The following is a 16,281-nucleotide window of genomic DNA, read 5'->3' on the forward strand; positions in this document are numbered from 1 at the left end:
CTGTCCCTACTCCACAGACCTGGAAACCCATTTCAAGCCAGCATTTGTGCAGTCACACCTTCATTGGCTGTTCCAGCTAAATTGGGAACCAGAGCAAGTGAGATTAAAACAGGGATCTTATTCTCCCCCTTCTGCTTTGGGGACAGGAACCACTGGCAAAAAAAAAAAATGGAGCAGACAGTTGGAACATGGATTTTTTTATTTTATTTTTTTTTTACTGCAGCAATTAAACCAAATAAAACCCCTTTGGACAGCATAACTGATGACATAACTAATTTCAATTAAAATATGTTTTATAAAAATAAGGATGCATTAAAAAATAATCCATCACGGTGCCACCAAGGTAAAGGAGTTGAAGAAGTTGTTGCTTGCTCAGTTGGAAATGAATGCTGCCTTTGCCGAGATAACAGAGCCACCTGTATGGGCTCCCCCCATCTCTTACAGCACAGACTAAAACAGATCACTGTAAATCACCAACAGCGGTTCAAGCCAGCCCACTTAACACTACCGTGTAGTGAAGGCATATATACATAGGTTTCACATTCTAGCTAAGTTGACAATCTCTTGAACTGCTTTTGCTGAAGTGCTTGTGATTGCTTGACTCTTTACTTAATTGCATTATTTTAATTTAGCTTAAATTTGTTTAACTACACAGTGGAGGAGATAAACTGGAGTATCTGTGGTAATAGTGCCAGACAGAGCTTTCTATGTGGAGAACAAGAACAATTTAAACAGATATTTCATAATTTCTTAACTCATTTCTTGATACTGTGGTATATTCTTCCTTGCCTTTTCTGACTTTGCCAATCACAACTGGGCATTTGCATTGCAACAAAATTGTCCTTGCCATGGCCACAGCCTGCACAGACAGCCAGTCTTACTCCCCTCATTCCATCTTCTGTCAAGCGTTATGCAGAACTGTCACGCATCACCCTTTTTCTTACACTGCCAGGGATGAGTTACCAGCTGCTTGAGTTTTATCCTTAAATGAAATGAGTGTTGGTCTTCCCTGACCTCTGTAATTAAGAGTAAAGCATTATGTTGCCATTCATGGCACTAGTTAGAGATATCATGTTGGACTCACGGCCTTTGTATCTTTTTCTTCTGTTGTTGATAGAAGACTGCCAGGTTAAAGATTATGATCCTAACATAATAAGAGCACTTCATGCATTTGTGGAAATGGCAGTTGATAAGAAAAGATGAAGGTGACTGCACAGCATTCTGTTGAAAGAAAGGGGTGATTTATCTTCTCCTTGCAAGTTTCTGCTGGAAATCATTTAACCTTGTCTTAAAGCCCATTTGTTTTTGCAGTTGCAGCAAAGAAACTCCACAGTGTTTATATTCATCTGTATTTTGAAACCTAATTATAAAGGAAAATAGGATGGTATTATGTTGGAGGTATCTTCAAGAATTTCTCTTATGCACAGGAGCTAAAACTCAGCAAACTGAGAAAAGCTTAAGAAAGTTCACCCAGGAACCTTTCCCTGCCAGTCCTTGATGAAAGTGACAGTCAGCCAAGTGTGAGTTGAGGCAGAGAAGAAAATTGATGTGAACTCATCAAATCAGTTGTTTCTTGATGTCACTAAGACAGCAGAGCTCATAAATGAAGAAGTGTGTGCAGTCAAAACACAACTTAATGAACAGGCAAGTGTTGACAGAACCCAAAACCGGAAGGTACTGACAACTTGTGGTTATCTGCGGTGTGAGGTGCAGTGAGGGAGGATGACCTCTGAAGTAGCTGTGAATGCTTACTCACAACTTGGCCTACTGAACCATTCATTCTATGTTAAGTATTGTTATGTTTATTTGGAATAAGTAGTATAAGTCTGTAAGTATATGTGTGTCTGTGTTAAGAGCACATTTGGACTGGCATTTTGGTTGATGGTTGTTTTCGCAACTGACATTTTTCCGTCAATCTGCAACAGCTGCTCTTTAATGACACTGATGGGGATAGGAAAATCAAAAATGGTATCTGTTCTTAATTTTGGAGAGCACCAAGAATGAGAAGTCTTTATCCCAGTGGCTGGCATATTGCAGACTCAAGTTCCTGGGGGAAGGTACTTATCCATTTGTTTGGAACGTGTTTGCTTTCTGAGATAGCCCCCCAGCAATTATCACTGTGCTGGTATTTGGGTACTGGGAGTCCAGTATGGTTATGAATAGGTACAGGAGATGTCTAAAAAGCAATACTGCCATGGTCAGCACTGAGAAATAGGCTGTCTTCACACAGACAGCTGTTTGGCTTTGGGTTGTGTAGTGAAACTGGCAGTTCTGAAACCTGCAACCTGTTTATTCAACTCATAATTCAAGGCCAGTGTAATTCCCAATGACTACCACTGTTGTTTTCGTTATGGAGTCCTAATTCATTGTTTCTGTGGGCACAGAAGTATTGCTGGACTCATTTGGTGTTTCAGCACACTGTAATTTTACATCGTGCAATACTGTTGAGATTGCCAAGCTGTGTCATCTGTTGGGCTCATCACTATTACTTCCTTTTGACCTCCTCTGTGTAATTACACATGGATCACTGACTTGCTGCTGTAAAGATACATAAATGCAACTGAACTTGTTAAATGAAAAACAGACTAAAATGATTCTCTCCAAGGTCAGTGAGAACCAATGAGGTAGCTGTTTGCTCTCTGCCAGGCAGCCAGAGCCATCTGTCACATGACAATAAGCAAGCATCGATTTCAGAAGTGAATTTGTTTTTATGACAGTTTTTACAATTTTATGGAAATTGAACCATTATATAAAGCATAATTTTCCTCAGAAATTGGTGTTTTATGGACTTATATCCCTATTCAGTCATTTACATTCCTAGTTTCATTTTACATGAAGCATAAATACACTAATTCTTTTTTCCCCCAATAACAAAAATCTTCAGAGCATTTTTCTGGATCTTGGCAGGAGGAGGGGTGGTTTTGTTTTTCTCCTGTATATGCAAGACTAATCGTGTTTGGTACTTAAGGAAAACCTCAAGGTGTCTGAGTTTTATGTGCCCCTGGAAATCAAGTCTGTAGGGGCTACAAAGTAAGTAATGTTTGATGCTTTTATATTTAGTTCAAAATCATAGTTCAGAATTATTTTTCTGACAAGATTTTGCTACTCTTTTTATCCTTTACAAATGGATTTTTCATGATCTCTGTTAATTCTTAATTTAATTCATATTTCTGCTTTTCATGGAATAGTAAATCTAACTCATCAAGCCAAGTTGTAGAGATATGTAATTGTTGGAGTCTTGTGTTCAAGTCCAGATTATGATAAATGTGAGCATGAGCCATCTAATTTAGTTTCATTGTCCATGGAAGTTGATCAATGCTATACAGAGGTTCTGCTCAGGGAAAGTTAGGGATTTTGCATACTAGATCAGACTTGAATTGCACAGACAACTTGGACAGCACTGTTCACACCACTCTGCCTTCATCAAGGCATAGAAGTCTTTTATCTTTATGAGGAGCACTTTAAAGCAGGACAAGGAACAATGTCAGGCTGTAGGCTACAAAATATGTAGCCATTTTTTGGAGGCTGTATGCATTAAACTTCAAATTCCTTAGTTAACTGAGACTTCTTGGCTATTCCTAGGGGTTTGCCCGTTTTTCACCTGAGCATCACTGCATGGCTGTTCAAGGGTTTGTGCCCTTAGACATAACAGCACTTATTAAATTGGTAATTGCTTGGCTGCTTGCATACTTCTCCTGCATGGCAATTGCCATTTAAAGGTGAGCACTTTCCAATATCTTCTGGGTGTCACTGGCTCCCCTAAGAGTGAGAAGATGAGTTATTTGTGCTAATGATTCTTACCCTTACAAGTGTGTAAATGCTTAAAATTATTTGAATTGTCAAATCATATGTGGTGGACTGACTTTGCTTGGATGCCATGTGCCCACCATGCTGCTTTATCACTCCCCAGCTGGACAGGGGAGAGAAAATTAGAAGGAAAACTAGTCATAGTTTGAGATAAAGCTGTTCACTCAAGCAAAAGTGAAGGTTTGCATGAACATGAATGTGTGAGTGAAAGATCTTGATTTAGCTGTTCTAGATGAACATGAAATGACTGTACATGAAAGTAAAGAAGGTCATCTCTAACCCATGGAGCATGTCAATGAAAGTTTGATATAACTCCAAAGAAACCTTTACAGTTAGACTATTTTGTGATTTTACAGGGAGACATAAGGGTTGACAGATGTTGAAATTTAGGGATCTTATTCATAGATTGAATTATTAGCCCATAAAAGACAGTGTCACTGCAAAAAGAGTTATGGGAATCAACATTTAAGAAGTATTAGGAGTTACTTGTCAGAAGATATTTTAGGAGAAAATCTGATTAGAGAAAGACTATGAAGGATTTTTGAGCTTGAGAGATTCAGAGAATGATGAACTTTAGAGGAAGTCTAGATGTGCAGTGGATTTCTGTGTTGTTTTAGTGTTTGTTCATAACTATTTTTAGTTTGCTTTGCTCCACGACAACCGGGAGCCTCTGTAACAGCTCCTAAAGGAACATAAATGTAGGATCTGAACTGTGGTAATAAAAAATTCTTCCAGTGGATTTCCCTGTTTCTTTTTAAGGAGGACATGACAGGAGACTACCAGGGCGAGGTGTACCTGGGAGGTTGTGGTCTCACCAGTTCCTGCAGGGTGATGACAGGCAGCTGCTTGGAAGCTGCAGGAAGAGGGATCAAGGGCTTGCAAGTTTTGTGTAAGCTCAGGATGTGGCTCAGTTTGGCTAAAGCTGATATTTGAGGCTAGCTGGGATCATTGTTTGGACAGAGCGAAACTGGTCTGAAGTAGTTACCCAGGGAGTCGTTGGCATGCAGGTGACAGATGAACCTGTGTTTGCAGATGAGATCACCAGCAACAGGCTGGCAAGTGCTTATTTCCAATGTCATATAGATGTTGGGCTGGCTTCTGAGCATGCATAACTTGTCAACACTGCAGCCCTGTGTGGAAGTCTCCTGTAGCACCTTTGAGCCATGTTTTGCCACACAGAATTGCAGTTTACTTTTGCTAATAAAGCTGTTGTGCTCAGCTGGTTGTTTAATGGATGTGAAGAGGCTGCCCTATCCAGTTCTGTTAAGTCAAATATTTTAAACTCACTTATTAAAGAGGGTGGATATAATGCAATAATGGATATTTTCTGGATTATGGAGACATTTCTGAAAGTGAGTTCAGGACACCACTTGGGATAAAACCAAACTTTAAAAATCAAACAAGACAACCTTCTGTTCAATAATTACCCTGCAGTTTTACAAATCTTCTCTTATGTTCAGGCAATGCCCCTTGGAGTTGGTAACTTTACAATTTTACAACAATCACCGAGCATGCCTCTGTGTGCAAAATGCCTTCCCTGCTGAAGGGCAGAGAATAGTCTCAAAGTGAATAGGTGTCAAGAAACATCCAAAATCAATTAACAATTATCTATCATGCAGGAGACATTCCTTGACTGTCTGTGAATAGTCCTCGAGCCAGTGTGGTGCACAGACTGCCGGGAAACTGGGACGGTTCCAAGTTACCCGTAGGAATGGCTTTGAACTTAGAATAAACCTCCACACACACACATGAATTAGAAGAAAACAAAACACCTCGAATGAAATCTTGGCCTTATCAAAATCAAAAGGTGTTTGTTGACTTCAGTGGAACAAGAATTTTATCCATAAACAGAAAAGATTCTTGAACTCTAAAATCAGAGCTAAGCTGTCTGATGTAGTGTGGGGTTAGGTTTTTTTGGTCACAGATACCTGCTTGTTTTCACATGTATTTGCAGGATCTGAAGGCCACAAACTCTTTGTAATTGTGTGTCTGCAATCCCTGACTGCAATATGCTTGCCAAAGCACACCTGGAATACTCATGCTTTTGTAAGTTTCATTTCTTGTTTTTATGGTCCAGCAGCATTGCTCAGGCCTGTTCAAATGACTTGGCAATTAGTAACATAAATATAACTTGTCCAACTTGATTTGTTCTTCCCACACACACATTCTGTGTCTCTCTCCAGCTGTAACCATGTATAGAGAGAAGAGTAGCAAGGAAGCAATGCCATGAAGGTTTTTACCCTTTTAGAATTAGGTCTCCTACACTATGGAGAGCAAAAATAACTTGTGGCCATCCTAGTGAGCATATGATGGCCCTGTAAGCACACTGCCCTTGGATATTCCAGCACAGCCTGGCAAGAGTTACCATTAATTCTCATTAAACAACCTGTAAATTGGCTGCACCATAGTGCTTAAGAGGGTCCTATCCCACAGACCTGCTGAGAGCATGTGTAACTAATGTCAGATTAAACGCCTCACAAAAGACCACTGTGTATATCTGGGAATTTTGTTGCTGGTTTTAGATGTTTGACTTTTGTATTTTAGAAAATTGCTGCCACAGATGTAAAATTGCCCTAATAGCTAGAGTGCTTCCCTGGTTAATGGGAGTTCATGTTTAACTTCTCCAACCTGAAGAGCCATGCTGCCAATTGCCTCCCTGCCAAGTCCTTGTGTTATTCACTCCCTGTGTGGGAACCGTCCAAACCTCCCTGCCTCTCCCCATCCAGTGGAAACCCTGCTGCAGCAACAAAACGTGACCCTCACTTGCCCAGAAAAGGGGAGAGGACTACAGAGAGCCTGGGAGCCCATAGCCTGCTGTGGGGCCACTGAGAAAAAGCACTGTGGTCTGTACTGTCTGGACTGTGAGCTTTCACTGGCTGTGTTAGCAACCTCAGCTTCAGAGAGGAGAGTGAATTTGGGTCACGGTCACTTCATTCTCAACAGGTTTCCATGCCCTTCAGCAACAGCACTCCCCATGCACTGTGCAGATGTCTCAGTCCCTGCTTGGAACTCCTCTTTGGAGGCTGATAATTAAATGTCATCATCACAGCCTCTACTTGATAGACTCTAAATGTTTTATTGGGTCTGGCACTTTGGTACACAAAGGCAGGGCTACGTAAATTTGTAAGGGTGTGCAGGCCTGCAGAAGTGAGAGATCCACCTGATCCATCACAGGAAATGATGAGTTCATTTATTATAACTCCTCTGGGCACTGCCAGCTTAGTGTATATGTTTGGAGAGCAATTTATAATGAAATAAATGCTTACATTTAATAAGTCCACAGCCAATGGATCTGCTAGTTTTAGTTCACCTGCATTAGTTCCTGGTTTCAGTATTTGCTTGGTTATTGTGCTCCTCCATTCAGAAGGCTACATATTTCTGGCCATGTCATCGTGAGTTGTGAATGACAAACCAAGTGACATGATTTATTTGATTACTGCAGTGCTTGTGAGTAGTTCAGCATTGACAGCCTGGGAGGAAAAGTACCATTAAATGCCCTGGGATAGGCATAAGATGGGTCGCAACACTAGGAGGTTTTCCCCTCCAGCCCAGGCATTGTGCCTCATTTCTGAAGTTACTATCCCATTGACTTACTTGCCAGGCTGTCACATCAGCTATAGCAATGTTTTTAACACCACTATATTTCTTGACATTTGTTCCTTAAAAAATGGGAATAAGGTCACACTAAGCAGCTGTGAATAGCCATCAGCTTTCAGTCACCACCAGCCTGGATGACATTTGAAACAGTAGCTTTGGTTGAGGATGAAAGGCTCTGTGTCCTACTGACAGTGCCTTCAGACAGTCAAAGATGGAAGTAGGAATGAGAAGTCTGAGATGCATATTTAAAATTTCAGGAACAGCACTTACTATGAAGACATTATTTGAAAGAGCGTCTAGAGAGCAATAGGAGTATTCTCAATTATTTAATGTTTTTTAGTCTGGAAACTTAATTATTAGTATTATATTTCATGTCCTACATAGGATTTCAGTTAGTCCATAGGAAAAACATACTGCTGATTGTTTTTACTGCAGTATTAGCTGAAGGTACAAGTTCTATTCACAGAAAAGCTTCCAACAAGGGATAAGTGATACTTTATTCATAGCACATGTCAATATTCAGGTGATGCTGACATTGGACCTGTGAGTATCTGGTAGTTCTGATAAGTCTACTCACAGCAGCTTCTGCCTTACCCATGTGGCTGCTCAGTCTGTGCCAGTAAAGCTGGGCAGGAACTGAATACCTGTAATTAGCTTAATTATATTAAATTTTTATGAAAATGTAAGGAAGCATTGCTTTACGAGGTTAAAATATGTGTGTTTGGGAAAGAGAAAGAAACAGTTTGTGAGAAAGAGGTACATTTTGAGGTGTCTTGCTTGTATCTGTGTATACAGGTAAGGTAGTAGCTTGTAGAAAAGCATCTGTTGAGCATGCAAATGGTGAACATCCCCAGCAGTTGTTTATTTGAGAAGATGATACTTAAAGCTGAATATGCTCCCAAGACATTTCTTCAACCAAGAAATTGTTTCAAATAAGAAGTGCCTTATTTTTGCATTATTTCCCAGTTTACTTCACAGACATCATGGTTCACTTGAACCCCCAACAAAGAAGGATTTCTTTCTCTTAAGCATGCTGAGAGAGTAGTTTACTGCCTAGGTCATTTATCTCCCTTGTAAATTACAAAATGTGACTTACGACTAATCAGAGAAAGCAGTTCAGCATAATGAAACAAACCTTAACAGAAGTAATTTGCCCTTAAGTTTCTATGCTTTCCTGAAATTTGAATTGCAAAAATCCCTTCTTAGGGTAAGAATGCAAAACTCCTTAGTTTATTAGTGAAGTAGATATACCAATGGAAATGTTTTATATTATAACTTTGCCTGCACTCATCTTTAGCAGCACCATAATATCTGAATAGTTTTCTTGAATTTTTGGAAATACCGATCATTACATATCAACCATGGTATTCCTTATGGCTCATTCTTGTTTAACAGGATTGAGGAGACGAGAAGAAAGCTGCTGAATGGTTGTGAGCTTAATAAAGAAAAGTAATTTTGAAATTCTTGTTGAATTGCAGTGTGTGTACCACTAAACTGAGATTTAATTACATTTTTAATTAAAGGAATAACTATTGATTATGTCATTGAATCTGTGTTGCAGCCAGCCCTAACAAACAGCAATATTACAAGAGATCATTAAGCTAGTTGTTAAAATTCCAAATGAATGAGAACTAGAGCTGGTGTGAATAAAAGGCACAGCAATGGTGGGTAGAAGAGGAAGATAATAAAGTGAAAAATACATTAATTTCTCAAATTTTGCTGAATGGTGGTTTTATGTCCTGTCATAATTTATTATAATCTATGGAACAAAAGGAAGATGAAACTGGAACCATTTTTAAATAAGAAACATGAGTAAAGTTTCATCTTGAAAGTGAACAATGATTCAGATAATATTTCTCACAAGCTCCTGTGAAGTGGGATGTAATCTGTTGTGTGCAAGAGACCTTCAAATTGCTCAGGCAGCAATCAGATTTACTCAGACTGAGATAAAGAGCAAATAAGAGCCAGTGATCAGAGCATGGAAGTGATGACAAAAACCATAGGCAGCTGTGGCTGAGCTGGCTCCTGGGTGCTGGGAGCTCACCTTGTATTCAGCCTGTAGTTTTCCTGCTAGCATAGAGTTGGTCCCTTCCCAGGCCCATGGAGTGGGTGCCTGCTGGTGGATAGGAAGCATTTTTCTGGACACTGGTGATGAAGAGCTGGTATGGAAGCCCCATCTGCCCACATAAATCTCTGCAACCCTGTTTGGTTTGGGCAAGTTCTCTGGGGGCATAGGTGCCACTGCCAACTAGACAGGTTGGTTCTTCACCAACACCCCTTGGCTTGGATGAAAATGGTAGTTGGCACTTTCAAGAAAATGTGTCCTAAATTTGGGTAATACTTAATTTAAATGGACTGGAGGCAGCTCATGTTGATCCTTTCCCTCCTTGTGCTACCACGTTTATTCCTGAAAGGCTCTTAATTGAAGCATTTTGTTAACCCAGGGAGTAGCCCCTGTGGATAGATACCATGGGAGCCCATTGCTTGCGGCTGAAAGCTGCTCTGCACACTGAAGTCTAACAGGGAGGTGATGAGATGATCTCATGGGTGTTTCTGTTTCAGTCTTTTCCAATTTCTGTGCATATAAAACCATTTTAATCTTTTCTATTCAAATGCATTGTGTTCACAGAAATGTGTTCTTAGTAGTGACTCAAGGCATGCTGCAGCATGGGCAGGTTTATAGTCAGACCCCATGACTCAGTTGGACTAAGTTATTGTTTCAAAGAGATCATTTTAAAATTAAACTATTTTCTTTGTACCATATTTTATAGTTGAGTGTATTTTGAATGTTCTTTGTGTGATGCCATTGGCTATTTTGTGAAGAGATCGTGAGGGTTGTACAAATGTCAGCACCCAAAAGTTAGGATATCGTAGAATGAGAAATATCTGTAACCTTTGTTTGACCTGGTAGTTTTATGGAGCAAGATTCAGTCCTAGTGACCTTCCTTCCCTATGACCTCTTGGCTATTTAAAGTGTGCAGATTGAATAAGGGGCATGAATGTGGAAAGTGCAAGGAATGTGGCAGTGGCTGGTAAGAAGGAATTGCAGGGAAATGTTTCATAGACGTATGACCACTTTTTAGGAACAGAAAACAATGCCTTGTGGTGAAAATACTTTTCTCCCTGTATTGCTCCTATTATACCTTGTGTTGTTCTTACATTCAGAACCCAGATTACAAAACATTCTCTGTGTCTATCAGGTAACAAATAGAGAAGACTGGCTTTTTGAAATATAAACCTCAAGAGAGTAAAAAGGTTTAACCATCTGTAATCAGGATTTACCAATGTTTTGTGCTTAGGTAATGGCATCACTGGGTTTTTCCCAAGACGCAGGATATGTTTTGGTTTACTTCAGGCAGGTCCATGTTCCCTCTAAGGGCTAAACTACAGGATGTTACAATTATAGATGTAGTGACACTGTTGCAGAATCACTGCTGATAAATTATGGTGGGATGGCAGCTGTAAATACAGCTTCTGTGTGATTTAAGAGGGAGATGTGAAGGCGTGTTGCCCAGATGCTTGATCAATGGTAAATAGAGCCAGCCACTGCATGCTAAAGCTTACAAATCCTTGCCAGATTTTGGGATTAGAAGTCATCATTTCAAGCATTAACTCCTCCGGTATCAAAATAATCAGCTGGTCTCGTCCTCCCCTTTCCTTTCTCTTCAGCCAAGATTTATTTACCTTTGCAAGCAGGAACTGACATGCAAACCAGGTTTTTTTGGTAATTTTTTTGAGATACAAGAGCTTTTCAGCAAGCTGCCAAGTATTCAGTGTCGGTTCAAGCTGCAGTGCATGAGGCTTCACGTCGTGTTCCCCGTGACCTTCCTGTTCACCTGCTTAACCATCAGGAAATGTGTGGCTTTCTGGAGCTGTGTAGTTGTGCTACTTAAAGCTGGAGAAACAATAAACCAGTCATTGTGGATTCATGTAATAAACCACACCAGCAGCAAAATCAGCTATAATCAGGATTCATTTGACACAAAAGGGCAAATAGCTTCACTCAACCCGCTGCTCTGTAGGTGACAGTCCTGTGCAGGTAACACTCCTAATGGCTGAGGAGGGGCAAGAAAATTTTCATAAGCAGTTGCCAACTTTGCAGTGATTTTGACCTGATTTCTCTCAGAGAAACCCCACATGTCCTAATGTGAAGGCTGGTAGAAGCTTGGTTACTTTTTCCCTGGAGTGAGAAATGAAAATAACTGTCTCCCCAAGATATCCCTGGGATTCAGATTAAATGGGGCTTGTATTTGCATTGATACTAAGGATGAAATCAGGATTGGCAGACTGTGATATATGAATTTGCACACATACAGGGACTCAGAATGTGGGTGAATATTGTTAGCTAAGCCAAGACATTTTAGATGGTCTCATCCTAAAATTCAGTAAAAAGGACTTTCTTATGGGTCTCTTCAATGTCACATTCCATTTACAATTGTCATAAATGCTGTAACTTGTTTCCTTCTTTCTTATCCCACAAAAATGACAGAGAATAATCTTTTGCTAAGCTTTTCATAAAGGTTCTTTCTTTTTGTTCCAGATAACTTCAAACAAGAAGCACTCAGAGAGCCTGAAGAATGATGGTGATGCTCTTATCCAGGCTCTAGAGAGCCTGACCGAAACTGCCAGGTGAGTTCCCTCAGGCTTTCAGGAATTTCCAGGGCCCAGAGCGCTTGCCTTCTCTTTTGTCTGCAATGGTCTTCTGTAATTCTGTGTAGTAAGAGCTTCTTGGGTTTCTGTCCCTGGCCCCCCTCCCTGCACTGCTGTCCTCCAAAGTCCTCTCTGTCAGAGCCTGCGGCACGCTTTGATCCCCAGCTGCTGCACAGTCTGGCTCTGTGCATGTGTTGATTCTGTGGATTTTTTATTTTTTAAAAAAATTTATTATTTTATTCCAAACCTTGGTCTGTCAGGGGTTTTTGGCAGAGTGGGCTGCATGCACAATGCAACATTTGTGCCCCATGTTAAGGTAGCTGTGGTTGATGCACTTGCAAGCTGATTCCTTTCAAATGTTCTGCTGAAGAACAGAACTACTTTTGTTCAAGAATACCTGTGGCTTCTGCAGGAGGCACGAGACTTAGGGGAATGCCGTGACCTTCTCTGCAAGAATAGAGGTGCTAGTCCCAACAAATTGGCCAAAGCTTAGCTCATCTCCTATAGGCTTTCCCTTATCTAATCCCCCTTGGACATATGAGTGAGTGAATGAATGAATGTCTGTTCTCTGCCTCTCCAAACAAATTTTATGCTTCTGCTGTGGGCTGTTTGGCTTCATTTCATTCCTGGTTGAACTAAAATTCATAGAGAAATTGTAGTTCTGAGGTCAGTTTTTGAAACATTAAGATAATCTTTTCGGTGCTCTTTGTCCTCCCAAATGCAGGCTTTTGGGAAGACTCTGTTACAGCAGAGTATACTGTGTGTTGGAAGGAAGGAGGGGTGTGAGCAGACATGAAGAGGAAATGTTGGGATGTGGCAAGAATAAGGAGATGCACACTGAGGACTAACCAAACCTGTTGAGAGCAGTCAGCATCCCTCTCGCACACTCAGCTGCTGACTCACAGGGTTTTGTATGACACATTAAATTGTCTCACTAAAATAAAATGTCAGCTCTCCCCAAGGGAGACATGGGTACCACCACTGAAAATGAGCAGGGGAAGAGGGGGTTTTCCTCTGTTAGAAACAACTTTCACTCTGATTGTTGCATTTCAGCATTAGATGCACCAGACAGCCCAGTCATTGTCTTTGACTTCTGCTTTTCTGGCTTCCTCAGTAGTCTGTTACAGTCTGTACATTTCTGTATGCAGAAAAGCACATGCTACAGAGCCCAAATAAACAGCTCTCACTCTAATTTAACACACGATGCTCACTAGATCAATTTCCACCTGATGCCATTGAGGTCTGTTCTGATACATTAAAGTGAGCCAGGTTCCTCTGCTGTGCTGAGCTCCTGCACTGTAACAGCAACAAGAGAGCCCCTAAGATTTCATGGACTTCATTTCCCCTCCTCCCCTTCTTTAGGGAACATGTCCCTATCCATTTGCCTCCAGAGGAGACTGAGAGAGATTCAGCCTGGTTCTTGGAGACGTAATGGATTCAGACATGCATAAATTGGCAACAGGCAGGGGAAGCCTGAAGTTAGGAAGCTTTATAGACTTAGCTGAATGGACATTTATTTATGGAAGGTAGAGATATTCTGCCTTCTCCTCAGAGTTCCTTATGTGGCATTTTTCCCAAAATATTCCCTGTGACCTGATAAACTTGGTCTCCTCACCTGTACTTTGAACCTGGTTAAGGAGCCTCTCTGTATCTCCTGCAGAACTGGAAATATTTTAGAGGCAGCTACAGCTGAGATCCTGGATCTAAGCCATTCTCGGGGTAGTCTAAACTCCCAGGCCCTGCCACCCACATATTACCACTGGTTTGAATTGCTTGAGGAGTGTTTTTGCTTTGCTCATTTCTTACAGACAGGTTTCTGATCTCTCCCTCTTCCTGTGTGTCAGAAGGGGGATTCCAGCCAAGCAGTCAAGTGCCAAGAGAAGGGCACTGGCTGGATTGAAAGCTGCTTTCAGTGCTCCCCTGCTACCATGTAGCAGCCATGCAGGGCCAAACTCTCTCCCTGAGCTAGTTGGAACAGGCAGATTTAAGAATGACATGACCAACCCATTTTGCTTAGTAAAATTGTACCTGGTATCAAATCCATGCTTTAAAACGTGGGATCATGGACATTTATTTTTCAGTGAAGGAAGTTGCTAAGATGAATTTGTTTCAGAAAACTGTATTTTCTGATTTAAACTGCTGCTTATTAAGGCATTGGCTTATGTACTTTGAACTGATCATTTGGATTTTCTGGTTAGCTCTGTATTCCCGAAGTGTGTAGTACCAGTAGGTATTGTCATTGGCAGCAATCAAGGAAGTTGCAGATAGATCTGCTGATGTCTTTTATAAGCTATAGATGAGGGATGCGAGTTCATAAAAAAACAAGAAAGACTTGATTCTGTGGATTCAGAGTAGTGTTAGAGCCTCTGTTCCAATGCTAGGGAAAAAAATGTGCTTCCAGAACAAAAAATTTAGGCAAAAGATATATATAATAAAACCTTAGGTGAGGAAGTAAAGGGCCGCAGTGGTTGGAAGGGCTGTCTCTCCTCCTTGCAGGAGATGAGCAACCCCTGGAGTGGGAGTGCCTGCTTGGGCTGAGTGGTGCTGCAGGCAGAGGGCTGTTTGTGAGTGTGTGAAAATACATCCTTCTGTCAAGCTGGAAGTGTGTGTTTGAGGAGTCATGGGGTATATGATAAATTCTACCTGCCTTTTTTTACAGGGGATGTTGAGTGAGGTAGCAGTTACTGGGAGTTTGAGCTGAAATTCATTTCTACACAAGGTTTGCTACAGGGCAGAATCACTGGTTGCACATTACTGCTTAACAGAAAGCCCTTAGAGAGTGCAGTTAATGGCTACTCAGAATTTTCCAGTGTAGATAAAGGCAAATGTGGAATTTGAACAAAACATTTTTTTGCTCCTGAGGATATCTAATAAATGTTACTGTTTTTAATTCCTAGCTCTCACGTTGACGTTGCTTCCTTGGCATCTGAAATTCTGAGAACGGTGGGACGTGAAAATATCAAGACTCCCAAGTGAACCATTTTTGACCAGCCTTGTGAAATGTGCAGGTAGTGTACCCTGCTCAGCACTTTGGTCCTGCAGGAACACCTTCAGATGAGCTGAGCAGATGTAACTCATTTAGCAATCTGAACTGCAGCATATGCAGAATTTGGGCTGGCTCAGGAAGGGAGGGAAGCTGGTTTGGGGCGGGGGAGGGGGTAGTGGTTCGTTTTTTAAACCCCTGTAAGGATGAATTCTTGGATCCTATTTTGCCTTGCTGGTATTACATGATGTAGCTCAATTATTTGATAGCTTGAAAGTGTAAATTAAATAAATAATAGTTACTTGGCAATATAAAGTGTTTCACTATTTCAAGCTGCATTTAGAAATGCTCACTTAGCTTTTGGACCAGGTGACTGCCTTGGCTGTTCATCTTAAGGGGTCACCTCATACTTGTGACTGGCACTAGAAAATACCTTTTTATCAAGACAGACAATATTGTTCACGTCAAGCAACCAGTACCAACTACTGTGATCACACGGGATGTGTGTGGCATGCAAGGATGGTAAATGTTACCCAGGTTTCTACTCGGCAGCGTTTTGTGTGCCCCTCTTTGCCTAGTACTGCACAGCTTAACCCACATGGGTGTTGTTCTCAGCTGCCAATGCTCCTGACTGCAGTTCTTTGAGAAGAGGTGTGATGGTGACTCTGGCAGTTTGTCAAACCCCCAGTAAAAGTTGGTACCCTAGAAAAGATCCTTTAGAGCTTGCAGATCCCACAGTGTGTGAAGTTAAATTCTTTTCCACATGTGCTGTGGTTGATGTCTATCAGTCTGTCAGTGCACCCACCAAGCATAGGTGCCTGTGAGAGCTGCTGCTACACCCCTGTTCTCAGACAGCCCCGTTACCCAGAGTATGTGCATACAAGCAAACAGCCCCAGGTAAACAGATTTCACCTTGTGTGTCTTACAGGAATTGTTTTCTTACACTACTTCAAATACCACTATCTTTCATAGCTTGACAGCTGGAGTTATTAGCAACAGGGAAAAGTTAAGTGCCGGCTATTATTTGGTGTAGTGTTTTACAGTAAAAGTCAAGTAGCCAAGTGTGGCTGCAAGGAACAAAGCTGAATTCCTTGTGTGAGCCCTCTCCCTCTGCAGCAGAAGGGGAAGCCGGCTGGTGTGGCTCCCTTCAGCTTTCAGCATCTTGAGCGAGGAGCCTCTGCAGCCAAGGCCTGCTCTGATCTCCTGCTGGCAAACTGCTGCCTGCAGTGGAAGTGCCTGGGAGT

General features: G+C 41.3%; 1 protein-coding gene across 1 annotated transcript in view; it reads left to right on the plus strand.

Annotated features, from left to right (window-relative positions):
- Positions 1–15,210, plus strand: part of ULK4 (unc-51 like kinase 4) — a 213,386-nt gene extending 198,176 nt beyond the window's left edge. Inside the window, exons 37-38 of the mRNA XM_058833617.1 lie at positions 11,945–12,033; positions 14,952–15,210. Of these exons, the coding sequence (XP_058689600.1) occupies positions 11,945–12,033; positions 14,952–15,030 (168 nt within the window). The 3' untranslated portion in view covers positions 15,031–15,210. The remainder of the gene's footprint in view (positions 1–11,944; positions 12,034–14,951) is intronic.
- Positions 15,211–16,281: the final 1,071 nt, after the last annotated feature.

Source organism: Poecile atricapillus, chromosome 2, assembly GCF_030490865.1.
Source record: "Poecile atricapillus isolate bPoeAtr1 chromosome 2, bPoeAtr1.hap1, whole genome shotgun sequence".
Lineage (NCBI taxonomy): Eukaryota > Metazoa > Chordata > Aves > Passeriformes > Paridae > Poecile > Poecile atricapillus.